The sequence below is a fragment of the Micromys minutus genome, assembly GCF_963924665.1.
Source record: "Micromys minutus genome assembly, chromosome: X".
In the NCBI taxonomy this organism is placed as follows: domain Eukaryota; kingdom Metazoa; phylum Chordata; class Mammalia; order Rodentia; family Muridae; genus Micromys; species Micromys minutus.
The window spans coordinates 127,276,060-127,294,843 of NC_137970.1; the positions used below are offsets into that span (position 1 = coordinate 127,276,060).

Genomic DNA, 18,784 nt, shown 5'->3' on the forward strand with positions numbered 1-18,784 from the left:
TTGAAAATATAAACCATTTCCATAAGTCTAACAAAAAGTAAGAGACAAGACATACATTAATAAAATTAAAAATCAAAGGGGAAACATTATAAAGATACTAATTAAATTCAGAGATTTATTAGAATATAACTTTATCTTACATTTCACTTAACTGAAAGAGGTTAAAAAGAAAAGATGAATTTTCAGAAGCGAGTAACCTGACAAAACTAAACCAAGACAAGATCATTTATAGGCATCTGTGTCATACCCATATCTAATGGGAACACTGAATGTCATGAAACCAGCAGAGCTGCTTCACGAAATCCTGCAAAGCTGAGTCGAGAGAGATACCCTACAGTCTTCTACTTTTGGTCTTGATCTAAATATGTTGCATGCATGGGTGGGGCTTTTAATATATGTACCACTTGAGATATTGGATTGATGGAATTTTTTTATGCTTTTCCCAAGGAGTACTGCTTCTAAGCTTCCTCAAGAACATCCTGAGCGTACTACCCCCTCCCCCCAACCTCTAGGGAGACATCCTTATTTGGCCCTAGTGAAGATTTACCTTATAACCCTGAGGGTGACTCAAATAAAGGCAACACAGGTGGGGCTCCGATTATAAGATATTTTCAGAACATCTGTCCCTGTACTCAGGAACAAGATAATCTGAGCAAAGTAAACTTCAAAAGATAAACAAGATTTGGTAGGCTAGAGAAGTTGGCAGCCAATTGTGTTAAAAGCCTCTTATTATTGTACACTCAGGCAATTATGTGGCATATAAGTTTGGGGTAGGCAAACATCTAACAAGGACACATGTTCCACCATGTTCAAAGCAGCCTTATTTATAATAGCCAGAAGCTAGAAAGAACCCAGATGTCCTTCAACAGAGGAATGGATACAGAAATTGTGGTACATTTACACAATGGAGTACTACTCAGCTATTAAAAACAATGACTTCATGAAATTCTTAGAGTAGACTATAAAGCTATCATCCTGCGTGAGGTAACCCAGTCACAAAAGAACACTCAAGGTATGTACTCACTTATGAGCGGATCCTAACCCCCTACACCCCCCAAAAAAAGTCTGAATACACAAGAAACAATTCACAGAAATTATAAAGCTCAAAGAAAGGGAAGGCCAGAAGGTGGATGCCTCAGTCCTTCTTTGAAGGGAGAACAAAATGCTCATGGGAGGAAATAAAGGGACAAATCAAAGAGCAGGAATTGGAGTAAAGATCATCCAGAGACTGCCTCACCTAGGGATACACCCCATATGCAGCCACTAAACCCAAGCACTATTGCTGATGCCAAGTAGTGCTTACTGGCAGAAACCTGATATAGATGCTTCTTGAAGCTCTGCCAGAGACATACTGATACAGAGGAGGATGCTTGAAGCTAACTATCGGACTGAACATGAGGAACCCAATGAAGGAGGTAGAGAAAGCACTGGAGGAACTGAAAGGGTCTGCAACCCCATGGGAAGAACAAAATGATCAGCTATCCAAACCCACCACAGCTCCCGGGGACTAAAACACTAACCAGTGAGTTCGCATGGAGAGACTTATGGCCCCAGGTTCACATGCAGCAGAGGATACCATTCTCTGGCATCAATGGGAGGAGAGTCCTTTGGTCCAGCAAAGGCTTGTTTTCCCAGTGTAGGGGAATGCCAAGGTGCTGGGGGGAAGAGGGTGGTTGGGAGAAGGAGCACCTTCATGGAGGAAATGGGATAGGGAGGGGGATGTGATTGGGGGAAAGGGAATAAATAACATCTGAATTATAAATACAGAGAATATCCGACAAAAATGACCATTTTAAAAATATTTGTCAATCCACAATCATGGTATGCCTTTCTATTGAACGAGTTAAAATTTTAAGCTAGCCCCATTAACCCTGCCTTGAGGACAAGTATGTCTCAAGGCTAAGAACAAAGTAATATGTTCAAAGAAATGGCCCAACCCAGACCATCTAGTCTCAATAAGGTCTGGCTCTGCAGTCCTGAGAAAAACTAGTACAAGGTCAGTGTGCCCCAAAATAGAGTACCTTAGAGTTGAATCGTGTCCAACGTAGGCAGAGTGTGCCAATTTGAATAAACCAATGAAATTGTTATGTGCTTGTTGCTAACTTCGAATATAATTTTTCCTATAAATATGTCCCCCTAATTGAGTTCTGGGTCGACTCCTCTATTTCCTGAGTGAGATATGTGTTGTCCCTGGAGCTCTGGTCTCCTCCCTTCCCCCCCCCCCCCCAATAAACCTCTTGCCTGATTGCAGCAAGATAGGCTCTCTGTGAGTTCTTGGGTTCACGCTTTCCTGGTACTAGAGTGAGGGGCTTCCCCAATTCGGGGGTCTTTCACTATTTCTATTTTCTAGTGTTTTTATCTTTTTCTTCACAGGTTTAAAGTTTTTATTGTAGAAGTCCTTCATTTCCTTGGTTAGTTTCATGCCTAGATATTTTATTTTCTCTGAAGCTATTGTGAATGTGAGTATTCCATGACCCCCTTCTTTATGTTTGTTGGTGGCATATAAGAAAAGCCATTCCTTTGTACAAGTTGATTCTGTATTCTGCCACATGGCTGAATTTGTTTATCATTCCTAAAGAGTCTTTGTCCACATCAGAAATTTCAAAGGTTTCAGTATACACTGTCAAACTATCATGCAATTAGCTTTGTTTGCTGAAGTCTGCACATAGCCTCAGTATACAGAACAACTAAATCGTGACCTGCTGAAAAATGATGTTACTTTGACCAGGATGTGGAGTATTCTTTTCCCTACAAAGCTACCTTGTTCATTATTATTGCCCTTCTAGATATACTAACTCAGTCTCTGACTCTTTGGTGCTTCTGAGGGCAGACTCATCATTTAGGCATTATGTCAGTGGTGGTAGGAGGAGTAAATTGAAAATGTTGAGCAAGACTGTAGATAAATGGTATCCACAGACTGTCTGTTCCATGTATTATTTAGAAATGCGTTTTCAGTTCAATACATACAAAAAATAATTATTAATTGAATAAAAAGTCCAGAGAAAGTTGGTCATGGTCATTTTTATTTGTTCAATGAAGGGTCCGTCAAGGGACAAAACTCTCTCCTACTTGACACAAGTGAGAGTTACTACATTTGTTGGGATGAATGAACAAATACGAAGTAACTATTGTATTAAAATGGATTGTGTTGATCCATTTTGAAGAGACGGGGAAGCGGGAAGCTCGTCAGATCCAGGGACCCGAAACAAGCAGCCCCAGACTCTGAGATGCCAGTAGCTCAAGGCTCGGCAGCAGCGGCCCTGTCGGCCGAAGCAGGGGTGGGGGGGCCGAGTGCGCGGGGAGGGGGGTCCTGGTCCTCAGCTCCTCAATTTGGTCACGCCTCGACAGCGAACATGTCTCAGCCTGTTAGAAATAGGAAGTTCGTTGATAACTTGCAGTTTCAGGAATCAGATGATGTAGATGAAGATTATGGAAGAGATTCAGGCCCTCCTGCTAAGAAGATTCGGTCATCTCCCCCCTGAGAGGCTAAAAATAAGAGGCGATCTGGGAAAAATTCACAAGAAGACAGTGACGACTCAGAAGAAAAAGATGTGAAGAACAAGAAGGATGATTCTCACTCAGCAGAAGACAGTGAAGATAAAAAGGATGATCATAAAAATGTACGCCAGCAAAGGCAGGCAGCATCTAAAGCAGCTTCTAAGCAGAGAGAGATGCTCTTAGAAGATGTTGGCAGTGAAGAAGAGCCAGAAGAAGACGATGAGGCACCGTTCCAGGAGAATTCTGGCAGCGACAAAGATTTCCTAATGGAAGACGACAATGACAGCGATTATGGCAGTTCAAAAAAGAAAAACAAAAAGATGATTAAGAAGTCCAAACCTGAGAGCGGAGCCTGACCTACCTGCCAGGCGAAACGGCGGCTCATAGAGGCTGAGCAACTGCGATTGGGAGCAGAAAATTAGAACTTCTGTTTCCACCCAGAGGCGACTTCCAGACGCAGAGCAGAGCCTGGCCTACCTGCCACGCGGAACGGCGGCTCATAGAGGCTGAGCAACTGGTGAGTGGGAGACCTAGACCACAGGGGAGCAGAGAGATCTCTGTGGAGTACACAAGGAAAGTGCACCCCCTGCCTTGCCCTGCCCTGCCATGCCTGATCCAGCAAACAGAAACAGAATGTTGGAACTTCTGCTCACACCCGACGACTCTGAGGCATAAAACAGGGCTCGACCCATCTGACACCTCAACCAGTGGAGAACCAGGGTCACAGACCAGATACAAGGGAAAGGTAAGAACATATCACTGACAACAAAATGGCAAGAGGAAAGAGAAAGAGTATATCCCAAGGAAACCAAGACAATCTAGCAACACCAGAGCCCAGCTCTCCCATAACAGCAAACATCGGAACTCCAAACACTCCAGAAAAAAAAAGACACAGACCTGAAATCATGCCTCAAGACACTGATAGAGTTACTTAAACAAGAAAAGGAGGAAAAGCAAAAAGATTCAGAAGCTTTTAAAGAAGAAACAAGAAAAACACTCAAAGAACTCAAAGAACGAGAGGAAAACAGAACCAAAGAAATAAAGGAATGGAAGAGGGAAATTAAAACAGAGATTGACACAAGAAAGAAAACACTAAAAGAGATAACCCTAGAGTCAGAACACCAAAAAAAGAAATCAGGAGTCACAGAAGCACGCATTTCCAATAGATTACAAGAGATCGAGGAGAGAATCTCGGGGGCAGAAGACAACATTGCAAACATAGACAAAACAGCCAGAGAAGATGCAAAAAACAAAAAGCTCCTAACCCAAAATGTCAAGGAAATCCAAGAGACAATGAGAAGACCGAACCTAAGGATAATAGGAATAGAAGAGGGAGAAGAGTATCAACTAAGGGGCACAGTAAATATCTTCAACAAAATCATAGAAGAAAACTTCCCTACCCTCAAGAATGAGATGACCACGAGCATAAAAGAAGCCTTCAGAACTCCAAATAGGTTGGACCAGAAAAGAAATACCTCCCGACACATCATAGTAAAAACATCAAGCGCCCAAAGTAAAGAAAGAATACTAAAAGCATTAAGGGAAAAAGGTCAAGTAACATATAAAGGCAGGCCAATCCGACTCACACCTGATTTCTCAACAGAGACTATGAAAGCTAGAAGAGCCTGGACAGACATCATGCACTCCTTAAGAGAGCACAAGTGCCAGCCCAAGCTGCTATACCCAGCAAAACTATCAATCACCATCGATGGAGAGACGAAGATATTTCAATACAAATCAAAATCCACACAATATCTGACCACAAACCCAGCACTACAACGAATTATAGATGGAAAACCCAATACAATGAGGGAAAATACAGCCTAGTAAGAACAAGAAAACTCCTAAACAAGAAAACTAAAAGAAGAAAAAAACACAGACACAACTCAACCCAAAAAAGCAATAATGGCAGGAAACAGAAACAACTATTCCTTGATATCTATTAACATAAATGGTCTCAACTCCCCAATAAAGAGACATAGGCTATCAGACTGGATACATAAACAAAATCCAGCCTTTTGCTGCATACAGGAAACTCATCTCAGAGACAAAGACAGACACTATCTCAGAGTAAAAGGGTGGGAAAAAAACTTCCAAGCAAACAGCTCCAAGAAGCAAGCTGGAGTGGCTATTCTAATATTGAATAAAGTAAATTTCCAACCAAAAGTTATCAAAAAAGATAAGGAAGGACACTTTTTACTCATTAACGGTGAAATCTGTCAGGAGGAACTCTCAATCCTTAACATATATGCTCCAAATAAAAAATCACCCACATTCATAAAAGAAACCCTACTAAAGCTCAAAAAATACATTTCACCCCACACAATAATAGTGGGAGACTTTAATACACCACTCTCACCAATGGACAGATCAGGGAAACAGAAACCGAACAAGGACACTGCAAAACTAGCAGAGACTTTGAACCAACTAGAATTAATAGATATATACAGAACATACTATCCCAAAGTAAAAGAATACACCTTCTTCTCACCACCCCATGGCACCTGCTCGAAAATTGACCACATAATTGGACACAGAACGAGCCTCCATAGATATAAGAAGATTGAAATACTCCCATGCATCCTCTCAGATCACCATGGTCTACGGCTGGTCTTTAACAAGAACAAAGACAACAAAAAGCCCACATAAACAGGGAAACTAAACAATGCTCTGTTAAAGGATAGCAGGGTCAAAGAAGAAATAAAGAAAGAAATTAAGGATTTTCTAGAATTCAACGAAAACGAAAACACAACATACCCAAACCTATGGGATGCAATGAAAGCAGTATTGAGAGGAAAACTCATAGCCCTAAGTGCTTCCAAAAAGAAACTGGAGAGAGCTCACATCAGCAACCTGACAGCACAGCTAAAAGCCCTAGAACAAAAGGAAGCAGATATACCCAAAAAGAGTAGACGGCAAGAAATAATCAAAATTAGGGCAGAAATAGACCAAATAGAAACAAAAAGAACCATTGAAAAAATCAACAAAACCAAAAGTTGGTTCTTTGAGAAAATCAACAAGATTGATAAACCCCTAGCCAGACTAACTAGAGGGCAAAGAGAGAGTATCCAAATTAACAAAATCAGAAAGGAAAGTGGGGACATAACAACTGAAACTGGGGAAATTCAAGAAATCATCAGATCCTACTACAAAAGCCTATATTCAACAAAGCTGGAAAATCTGGAGGAAATGGATGAATTCCTAGACAGATACAAGGTCCCAAAGTTAAACCAAGACCAAGTAAACCAGTTAAATAACCCTGTAACACCTAAAGAAATAGAAGAAGTCATCAAAAGCCTTTCAACCAAAAAAAGCCCAGGTCCAGATGGGTTCAGTGCAGAATTTTATCAGACTTTTATTGAGGATATAACACCAATACTCGCCAAATTATTCCAAAAGATAGAATCAGATGGAATATTACCCAACTCATTTTTTGAGGCTACAATAACCCTCGTACCTAAGCCACACAAAGACCCTACAAGGAAAGAGAACTTCAGACCAATCTCACTTATGTACATTGATGCAAAAATACTCAACAAAATCCTTGCAAACCGAATCCAAGAACACATCAAAACCATCATTCATCATGACCAAGTAGGCTTCATCCCTGGGATGCAGGGATGGTTTAACATAAGGAAATCCATCAACGTAATCCACCATATAAACAAACTCAAAGACCAAAATCACATGGTCATCTCACTAGACGCTGAGAAAGCATTCGACAAAATCCAACACCTCTTCATGTTAAAAGTCCTGGAAAGAACAGAAATCCATGGCCCATACTTAAACATAATAAAAGCTATATACAGCAAACCAACAGCCAACATCAAACTTAATGGCGAGAAACTTGAAGCAATCCCACTAAAATCAGGGACTCGACAAGGCTGCCCACTCTCCCCCTACCTATTCAACATAGTACTGGAAGTCCTGGCTGGAGCAATTAGACAGCAAAAGGAGATCAAGGGGATACAAATCGGAAAGGAAGAGGTAAAAACATCACTCTTTGCCGATGACATGATAGTGTACTTGAGTGACCCCAAAAATTCCACCAGAGAATTCCTACAGCTGATAAACAAGTTCAGCAAAGTGACTGGATACAAAATTAACTCAAGCAAATCAGTAGCCTTCCTGTACTCAAAGGACAAACATGTGGAGAAAGAAATTAGGAAAAAGATACCCTTCACAATTGTTACAAAAACTATGAAATACCTTGGTGTGACTCTAACTAAGCAAGTGAAGGACCTGTATGACAAGAACTTCAAACCTCTAAAGAAAGAAATTGAGGAGGATCTCAGAAAATGGAAAGATCTCCCATGCTCATGGATTGGAAAAATCAACATCTTAAAAATGGCCATCCTACCAAAAGCAATCTACAGATTCAATGCAATCCCCATCAAAATTCCAACCCAGTTCTTCATGGAATTGGAAAGATCAATGTGCAATTTCATATGGAATAACAAAAGACCTAGAATAGTGAAATCCATCCTCAACAACAAAAAAACATCTGCGGGAATCACTATCCCTGACCTCAAGCTATATTACAAGGCAATTGTGCTGAAAACTGCATGGTACTGGTACAGAAATAGGCATGTGGATCAATGGAATAGAATAGAAGATCCAGAAATAAGCCCTCATGTATATGGTCTCCTCATTTTTGACAAAGGAGCAGTAAACATTCAATGGAAAAAGGACAGCCTATTTAACAAATGGTGCTGGTCCAACTGGCACTCAGCATGAAAAAGAATGAAAATAGACCCGTTCTTATCTCCTTGTACAAAGCTCAAGTGTAAGTGGATCAAAGATCTCCACATTAAACCAGATACACTGAAACTATTAGATGAGAAAGTAGGGAAAACCTTAGAACACATAGGTACAGGAGAAAACTTCCTGAACAAAACACCAATGGCTCAAGCTCTAAGATCAAAGATTAACAAATGGGACTTAATGAGATTGCAAAGTTTCTGTAAGGCTAAAGACATCGTTAAGAAAACAAAACGGCAACCAACAGAATGGGAAAAGATCTTTACCAACACCACATCAGATAGAGGCCTAATATCCAAGGTGTACAAGGAAGTCAAAAAGCTAGACACCAGAGAATCAAATAACCCTATTATAAAGTGGGGTACAGAGCTAAACAAAACGTTTTCAGTTGAGGAACACCGAATGGCTGAGAAACACCTGAGGAAGTGCTCGACATCCTTAGCCATCAGGGAAATGCAAATCAAAACAACCCTGAGATACCACCTCACACCAGTCAGATTGGCCAAGATCCAAAACTCAGATGACAGCAGATGCTGGCGAGGCTGCGGAGAAAGAGGAACACTTCTCCACTGTTGGTGGGGTTGCAAGCTAATACAACCACTCTGGAAGTCTGTCTGGCGATACCTCAGAAAATTGGATATAGTACTACCTGAAGACCCAGCTATTCCACTTCTGGGCATATACCCCAGAGACACTTCAATACACAACAAAGATATATGCACCACAATGTTCATAGCGGCTCTATTTATAATAGCCAGAAGCTGGAATGAACCCAGATGTCCTTCAGAAGATGAATGGATACAAAAATTGTGGTACATATACACAATGGAATACTACTCAGCCACCAGAAACAATGATTTAACCAAATTCTTAAGAAAATGGCTGCATCTAGAGAATATCATCCTGAGTGAGATAACCCAGTCACAAAAGAACAGACATAATATGCAGTCACTGATAGTGGGATGCTAACCCCAGAGGCTTGCACTCCCCCAGAAACAACTCACAGACTGTATGAAGTCCAAGAAATAAAGAAAACAAAAAAAAAATATACATATATTTATAAAACAAGAAGACTTTGACTATTTCCATGTTCTGTTTTGTTTTACATGTACTTTACGCTTATTGTAACTATTAGGTTTCAATGCATACTGTCAAGCCCTTGAAAAAAATCAAGTTCTGACGAAAAAAATATATTCACATGGTTTTATGTAAAAATTATTTCAATGTTTGAAAAAACATTACTAACAAAAATGTATAATTTTAAGCAAAAAATGTTTAAAATCTGTACATTTATCTTTGTTTTGTAAAATAAAGTCATTTAATAAAAAAAAGAAGTCCAAACCTGAGAGAAAAGAAAAGAAAATGCCCAAACCTAGTCTAAAGGCTACAATGATGCCAAGTCCAGTGAGAGGCAAAGGGAAAGTGGGCTGTCCCATGGCTTCAAAGGAATCAAAGGAAAAAACTCCTTCTCCCAAAGAAGAGGATGAGGAAGCAGACAGCCCTCCAGAAAAGAAGATGTCTGCAAGCCCTCCACTCGAGAAGTCTGAAGATGAGGGGTCTGAAGATGAAGCTGCATCTGGGGAAGATTAAAAGTGATATCTGGGGAGAGGTTTTATTAAAAACAACAAAAAAGGAAACCTACGTAGGACACGGTTTGGGCTGTGGCTTGACACATGGACTTTCAGTGCTATCTCATTTGTCTAGAATCATGTTTTTCTTTATCATCTATCTATCTCAAACCCTTGTATGATGACATGTTTAAGTTGCCATTTTGTCTCAGTCTTTTCTTTGCCAATCTGCTCACCCCAGGAAAGCCATGTCAATTAATCACTGATTGACTGTTTTATCTTTGTGTCTTTAATGGAGGGAAGGAATGACACAGCTGTGAAGCAGTAAGATTTTAGGTGGATGCTATGGAAACTGCTTCTTGCTAGAGAATAGCAGCTTCAACAATAATCAAAAACAAAACAACTACAAAGGTTTTAATTAAACAATTGTTCTTCCTTTTCCTGTCCTTTTGACAGACCAGTTGTTATTTAACATGAGATTATATGTCTAAACTGTAAATGTCAAAAAGAATCACAACTCTAACTTTGTACTAGTGAAGCAGTTGGGAGGTGAACATGAATTCTGGATTGGTAACTCGGTACTGAGTTATTTCCCTGGGTGCAGAAGGAATGGCATTTCTGGAACATATTATATTTATTGTTCCCAAAGAGATTCAGAGTCAGTGGGTTCTTTTGTCTTTTTTTTAACTTTATTTAAAAAAACAAAGATAAAAGAAAAAATTTAAATATTTTTGCATAAATGTATACAAATACAATTGTGTCAGTGCTTCGTTTTTTTATTTTTATTTTTTAAGGTTTGATACTCTGCATTAAGGTCTTACTAGTTACAATGAGCAAAAAGTACATGTAAAACAGGGTGTAACCCAAAATTAGTCAACGTTTTCTTGGTGTGTAAGGATTGAACATGATGTATTTGTTTTCTTTTCTTTTCTTTTCCTTTCTTTTTTTTTTGAACTTCACACAGTCTGTGAGTTGTTTCTGGGGCAGTCCGAGCCTCTGGGGTTAGTATCCCACTATCAGTAACTGCATACTATGTCTGTTCTTTTGTGACTGGGTTATCTCACTCAGGATGATATTCTCTAAATCCAGCCATTTTCTTAAGAATTTGGTTAAGTCATTGTTTCTGATGGCTGAGTAGTACTCCATTGTGTAAATGTACCACAATTTTTGTGTCCATTAATCTACTGAAGGACATCTGGGTTCTTTCCAGCTTCTGGCTATTATAAATAGAGCTGCTATGAACATTGTGGTACATGTATCTTTGTGGTATATTGGAGTGTCTCTGGGGTATATGCCCGGAAGTGGAATAGCTGGATCTTCAGGTAGTACTATGTCCAATTATCTGATGAATCGCCAGACTGATTTCCAGAGTGGTTGTATCAGTTTACAACCCCACCAACAGTGGAGAAGTGTTCCTTTTTCTGCACAACCTCGCCAGCGTCTACTGTCATCTGAGTTTTGGATCTTAGCCAATCTGACTGGTGTGAGGTGGAACCTCAGAGTTGTTTTGATTTGCATTTCCCTGATGGCTAAGGATGTCGAGTACTTCCTTAGATGTTTCTCAGCCATTCGATATTCCTCAATTGAGAACATTTTGTTTAGCTCTGTACCCCATTTTTTAATAGAGTTGTTTGATTCTCTGGTGTCTAGCTTTTTGAGTTCTTTGTATACCTTGGATATTAGGCCTCTATCTCATGTGGAGTTGGTAAAGATCTTTTCCCATTCTGTTGGCTGCCATTTTGTTTTCTTTACAATGTCCTTAGCCTTACAAAAACTTTGCAATCTCATTAAGTCCCATTTGTTAATCTATGACATTAGAGCTTGAGCCATTGGTGTTTTGTTCAGAAAATTTTCTCCTTTACCTATGTGTTCTAAGGTTTTCCCTTGCTTTTTTTAAGTGACATGTTTGTCTCAGACAATGTCATTTTGTTATAGGTGTTCATAGGACAAAAGGTTATTTAAGAAATATTTTTACTCTGGTTTTTAAGATACTTTAAAAAACATTCTTAGATCTGCTTTAAAATAAATAAATGAATAAATAAACAAAACACCTAGTGGCAGAGAGTTATTTCAACCCTGCACTGCTAATAAATGAGTATTAACATGGCCAAAAATAGAAACTTGAACATAAGCAGTTGGATTATTGTTATGAGATATACAGTTGTGAGCTATGTCGTGGGTATTACAGATTATTCTATTTGCTGTGGTGGGTTTGCTCAGGAACCTGTCCTTAAAGAAGAGACTCACCATTTCCACCAGGCATCTCTCCCTTTTTGGAGTTTGTAATTCAGTCTTACATTCCTAGTGACATTTGGGTTTTCCTTGGGTTATGTTTCATGAAAATCTGTGGGTAGGGTCTCTTTCAACTTAAGCCTAATTTTTTTAACAGTCTCCTTAATAATCTGCACTAATATCTCTGATTTTATCTACCTATAATTGAAAAATAATACTACCTTCTAAGTTACTTGTGCAAAAGGTGTGTCAGATTGTACTTGTTTAGAATCTCTTTTAAAACCAACTCATTAGATTGAAGATATATTTTCTAATTACAGGTCGGTTGGGTTAGTGATGTCTCAAGTGAGCACACATGCTCTAAGGGAACTTTGTTTTCACTTTTTTTTTTTTAGTGGTTTGTAACACTCTGGTCTTCCTTTCAGATCATGCATGTAAATGGGGAGACATTTAATGTGCTCAACTGGAAACAGGTGCTCAGCCCTTAGGTTAATAAGGACATGACTGTGTGTTCATAATGACTGGCCCTCGGCACCTCCAAGGCTTACTCTCTGTCCTCTCTCTCTTTTTCTTTCTTTCTAGTATGCCTGTAGCGCAGTGGCAATATATTCACTGTCTTAATTTGCAGTGCTCAGGAATGGGGTGTTTTTTGAAGGTGCTTAGCTAGGTTTACCTCTTTAATAGATGGAGCAACTCAGCTAACACTACATTCTAGTTCTCCAGGCTCTGGTTAAAGCCTTTGTCTCCCCCTGTCAGAAATGGCAGCCTCTGTATTGCCAAGTGGCAATTTACTGCTGCTTTCAAGCATCCACCACTGATGGGATTTGTTAGAGAAGACCCAAAGGGTAAATTTTAAATATCTGCTGAAACCTTAACTGCTTTCAGTACCTCCCGTCCACATTAACCTTACAAAGGAAAACTAATGGTAGGGTGAATGCTTCTTTTTCTAAGGGAGTGAGAATCCCCCACAAACACCTTACCCCAGGCTGGCCTCAAACTTGCTACATGGCTCATCTTAACCTCATGTTTTGTTATGTCTCTTCAAAATAGTTTTTTTTTTTTTTTTTTTTTTGGTCTTCGATGCTTATATATGGTACTAGTTCAAAATAGCATTTTCTTCCACATAAAAATCAGTGGAATTTGAGGTTATAATCTAGAAGGACTTTTGATAAATATAACCAGCTGATCTTGACTATTTTTGGGGCCTGGTTTCACTTTGTAGTCTGGCTGGGAGTCCTCCTTCCCCCTCACTCACACACTGCTGGGATTAATGCCACCATAAAAGGTGACACTTTTTTACATGGGCTTTTTAAATTTTTAATGTCCACAAACATGTAGGTGGCAGGTTGGAGAGGAAATAGTGTGAACAAAACTCAGGCTTAGGGGCCCCTGCCAGAGCAGACTTGAAGCAACAGAAAGCTTTGTTGCTGCTGTGGAATCAGTACCCGTTTGGAAAGTTCTCTTTCCTGGGAGCTCCAGAAGCCACACTAGAAACATTCCCACCTGTGACTGGGTAGGAAACAGTGGAGGCCAGGCACGTCGTGGTGTGTGGATGGAGGTCAGAAGCAAGCAGTACACACTTCTTAACAAAGGGGAGGGGAAGTTAAAGCCACTGGTTGCTCTTGAGGGTAGAATATTGACATTTTCTCACTGGAAGAAGTTGCTGAGAGTTACTTGAAGATGGGGAGTTGTTTTGTTTTTGAGTATTGTGATGTCAAGCTGCCAATGGCCACATTACTATTTGAACCTCCTTTTCCCTTTGTCTTAGAAGAGAAAATACATGATTCTGAATATCAAATCCATAGATTATACTTTTGTTCAAAGCCTGATTCACAGTGGTGTGATTGTACTAAACACTAGGAGGATCCCATATGCCTACTTGTTGCCATGCCAATGACCAATGAGCTGGTAACATCTGAGCATGCTCTGTGGCTGTAGAGCATCACAGTTGTGCAGACACTTTGTATATTGGGTGAGGGGGTTTTCTAGATTCTGAGGGGGTAATTGCTTTGGGGGATCGGGGTTTTTTCAGTTTGGGGTTATTTTTTTGGTTTGGTTTGGTCTTTTTTTTTTCTGGTTTTGTTTTGATATTTTATGGAGGGTTGGGGAAGTATAGTACTCAGTTATACCCTAAAAATAGCATGTATAAAACCCTGAAGTGTGATTTGGGTATGTGTGAGTGTGTGTTTGTAAATGTCTGGCAATTAAACCCTTGTCTTCTGGAAATTGATGATTCCCCCCCCTTTCCTCTGGAAGTATTTGTTACAAGATTTGTAAATAAGAGCTCTAGATAGTCCATGTACCATGAGCATATTGCAGCAAACCTTACATGCTTCATTCCTGCAAGGCATAAGACTTTGCCAGGTTGCTCAGCCTCCATGATCAGTTTGCCTTGAATCATCTTTTAGACTTACTTTGCCAGTTCTAAAGCCTCCTGGTCTTCCTTGATTTTAGTCTCCAATCTTAAGCTGGCCTGTCTTAGGCCATGTGCTGAGAGCCTGGCATCCTTTTCTTCATACTGTGGTGTGGCTTGATACATGATTAGACAAGAGGGTTGAGCATTCTTGCAATACCTTAGCAGTGCTAAAATCTGCAGCATGGTACTAAGGAAGCTAAAGTTTGAATGTAACCACTTTATTTAAGGTCTTTTTTTCCCCCTTTAATTTAAACCGAGTTGAAGTGAACATGATTTTGTTGATCATGTTCATGAATTATAGATGCAGCATGCATTTGGTAGACTTGTGATGGTCTGATGGGATACTTCATCTCATACATTTACATATCCTGGTCTGTACGCGTTTGCATAAACAACAACAACAACAAACTCCTGCCTTGCTCCGACTGAAAGATTTCCAGGACTGCTGTCTGCTCCTGAACTTTGTTTTAAGTATGTGTATCCTTTGCTTGTATTTTGTATTAAGAAATAAGGAAAAGAACCCCTTATTGTTGAGCATGTTGGTATTGTCCCCTTTATTTTTTTTTTCCTCTTGGGGACATATGAAGCAAGTTATTCAATTTCTGTATCCTTTTCTTTTGTAAACCTTTTGGTTTGTTTTGTTTCAAAACCGCTCTATAAAAGGGCTTTTTTAACCCCCTCCCCCCAAAAATGGATTATGTTAGTGTCTAATGGCCAAGGCTTATTTGTTAGCTCCTTGAGAAGAGGGACCTTGTCTTCAACTTTTCTATTTCCAGTGTTGAATCCAGTGCCCAGAAAAATGAGAGCTCATTCATTCAAATTATATATTTTTCCAAGTGTATGCTAGAGGAACTTATGGCATCCATAACATGTAATTCAGTCTGTGGGGTGGGAATGGAATCAACAAATACTCTTTCATAATCAGTACACCTAACCTTTGTCACTGGACTATGAATACAGAATAGGCAATGTTTCAATCAATCAGAAAGGTTATTAAAAATTGTAGAGGCAGAAGAGATAGCTTAATTAATAAAGTGCATGAGTACAGGGACCTGAATTTTAAGATTCCAAACGTATTGATACGTGCTTGTAGCTCCAGAACCGGAGAGATAGACTGGATCACTAGGGCTCCTTGGACATTCAGCCTAGCTGGCTACTTTTTCTCAAAAAATAAAATAAAGTAAAATAAAATAGGCAGCACATGAGGAATATGAAATGAGAATACCGAGGTTTTTCTCTGGCCTCTACATGCACATAAATGCATGTAGTCACATACACCCACACCCACATACATGCACTTTACCTTGCATGTATCCACACAAACACATGTATCTTTACACAAACAAACACACATGCAAGCACAACACAGAAAGAGAAGTTTACAATCAGTTAACATCTGAATACATCCCTGTTCCAAAGCTCATGGGATTTCATAGTTCAGCTAAATAACTATTTCTTAGGTACCCACTATGGTCTAGATGCTAGGATGATAGAAATTAATAATAGCTTTCACCTTCAAGGAGCCCTTGGGAAGGTAATAGAGTCACACAAATAATAACAGCACTAAAAATCTGTAAGCACATGTGGTCACAAAGAAGGGACACCTCCTTTAGCTGCTAGGTCAGTTATGGGCAGCTTGCACGGCTTTAAAATCAGGTTGGCCCTTTACTAAGATGTGAGCAATGAAGCATCATTTAGCCCAGAGATAAAGGAAAGAAATCCAATACTGAGGTGCCCTAGGGAGGATAGTGGGGAAGTTGAGGGTGGATCATATTGTAGGCAGATTGCAGTTCCTCAATACTTCCATTGGTAATATTAGTGCTGCTGCTTTTCATTGTTGCTAAAGCAATGTCTACACCATCATTTGGTGGCACAGAAATTCAGCTTCTGTGCTGCTTATTTATTCCAAATTCTTCACTTTATCTAGTTTTGATCTGGAAGTTTCTTATATTTATATTCTCCTTGGTTATTCAGCCAGAGAAGCTTTATGTAGGTCAATTTGTCACCTTGATTATCAGTGTTCATATCTCTGGCTATGTTCTTGGTGATGGATGAAATTGTCTATGGTGGGGAACAGAAAATCATCTAAAAATGAAGAATAGTCTAGTGAATCTCTAAGCCATAGAAAATTCTGAAACATTTTCCATACCTAAAATAAAAATTTTAAGATTCCTTTCATCTTTCCAAATTCAGAAAGGTGAGCAGTAAATTCCACATGTACTAAGAACCACGGAAAAGTCTCAAACAAAAGCGTAGGCATACAAAGTGTTCAGTGAGATAGCTGAATTGTTTGAAAAGGGCCTGGTTACTGTTGTTGGGTTGTGTCTTCCCTTTCAACTTGTCTTGGACTGGGCTGCCACCTTATTGGTTGTGGTTCACCAGAAATCTTCTGAGGGCACCTTTGACTTCCTTGTTCCTCAAGCTATAGATCATAGGATAAAGCATTGGGGTTATATTAGTATAGATTAAGGACACAATTTTGTCCTGTTCTGGGGTGTAGCAGGACTTGGGACGAATGTAGATGAATATTGCACAGCCATAGTGCATAACAGAGACCAGCAGGTGGCCAGCACAGGTAGAAAAAGCTTTGCTCCTGCCTTCTGCTGAATGGATTCTGAGGATGGCAGCAATAATGAATCCATAGGAAAACAGGATCAACAAGAAGGGAATCAGCAGAATTAACGTGCATACAAGGAAGACTGCAATTTCATTTGCCTGAGTATCAGAGCAGGCTAAGAATAGAACAGCAGGAATGTCACAGAAGAAATGGTTGATGACATGAGACTGACAGAAGGGCAGGAGGAATATCAGCGTGGTAAGAGTAAGTGAAAGTGTGAAACCACTGATGCATGCCAGAGCCAGCATCTGCAAACAGAGTTCCCGGGTGATGATGAGTGTGTAACGCAGGGGGTTACAGATGGCCACAAAACGGTCATATGCCATTGCAGCAAGAAGGAAACATTCTGCTCCACCCAGAGCAATGAAAAGGTGCATTTGCAGAGCACATCCCAGGAAGGGCATTCGATGGTTTCTGGACAGAAAATTGGCCAACATGTTAGGGACAATAACTAATATGTAGCAAATTTCAATGGCAGATAGGTTCCGAAGGAAGAAATACATAGGTGTCTGGAGGCAGGTGTCAATAAGAGTGATGAGCACAATAGTTGTATGGCCTGCTAGAGTGATGAGATGCATAATTAGAAAGAGTCCAAAAAAGAGGATCTGTAGTTCAGCCAGGTCCCCAAAGCCTAAAATAATAAATTCAGAACTTAAGGTGTGGTTTGTCTTCAATGGCTCCATCTTTTATTCTCCTTTGTAGAACTATTATACTGGAAAGGAGATTTTTCTAGCATTTTTTTTTTTTTTTATCCATGAGAAATACTAGAGCCCTGTTCACAGATGAGAATTTAGTCTGGCCTTCCAGGCATATTCCTTGCTCTCATTCTAGAATTTCAGAATTCTAACCTTTCTTGGTATAGAATAAAAGACTGCTTGTATGAAAGTACTTTAATTCATCTGTTGAGTTATGAAGCTCAACTGGCACACACAGCCTCTAAACACAAAGTTGTTTTTGCTAGATCTTAATGCAATGCTTCTAAGAGAAATGTTGTACATTTTGAAGAGTTGGCCGAAGTAGGATCAGAAGCTGAGCTGGACATATTAAGTAAGATTTAAATGGAGATTAGGCCTGGAAGGTTACGGCTTGGAAGTGATGTAAAGAATCCTGTAGGAAGTAAGGTGTAATTAGCTAACCTTAGGTACTTTAAAATTTTTATATTACTTAAATCGTTATCTCTTTATTACCACCTCCAACCCCCCAGGATTTCAGCAGTCAATGGGTTGTGAACAGGATGCCAGAGAGGAAAGCCACATAACTTACAGTAGCTGCTTTCTCTCCTATGCTTTAACAATTCGTGGACATCCCAACTTGGTTGAATTAGTCCTTTCTCTATGCTCCCACACCTCTCCAGGCTTCCATAACCATGTGGTCCACCACTGACTTCTAGATTCTTTGATTATTCTTCTTTCTGTATTACCCATCTATGCGTTCCAGAATGGCAAGAATGGTGTTCCATTCTGCTTCTCAAATAATGACTGGCACATATTAGGAGCATCAAAATATCATGTAAGCCCATTAACCTTTTGAGTTTCTGAATAAATATCAATTTCTCGTTTTTGCATGTTCCACAGTTCCATGTCACATAATAGGAGCAGAGAAAGTGTATAGGACAGAACTGGAATAGACTCAGGGGCAGTGGATGGTTAAATGAACAATGTCTTGTCTGATGTGTTTCCTGGACTTCAGAGA

At 39.7% G+C, this 18,784-nt stretch overlaps 1 protein-coding gene and 1 pseudogene across 2 annotated transcripts; one reads left to right on the forward strand and one right to left on the reverse strand.

The window, feature by feature from the left end:
• Window positions 1–3,353: 3,353 nt before the first annotated feature.
• LOC308414720 lies at window positions 3,354–9,849 on the forward strand (annotated as a pseudogene). The gene is made up of 2 exons: window positions 3,354–3,827; window positions 9,592–9,849. The product of its transcript is annotated as an uncharacterized misc_RNA (transcript).
• A 6,987-nt stretch (window positions 9,850–16,836) lies between these two features.
• Window positions 16,837–17,775, reverse strand: LOC308415284 (olfactory receptor 10K1-like; the record flags this gene model as incomplete). Its single annotated transcript, XM_080910271.1, has 1 exon — window positions 16,837–17,775. One exon carries the CDS (start codon window positions 17,773–17,775, stop codon window positions 16,837–16,839), a length of 939 nt encoding a protein of 312 aa, XP_080766397.1.
• Between the last annotated feature and the right edge of the window lie 1,009 nt (window positions 17,776–18,784).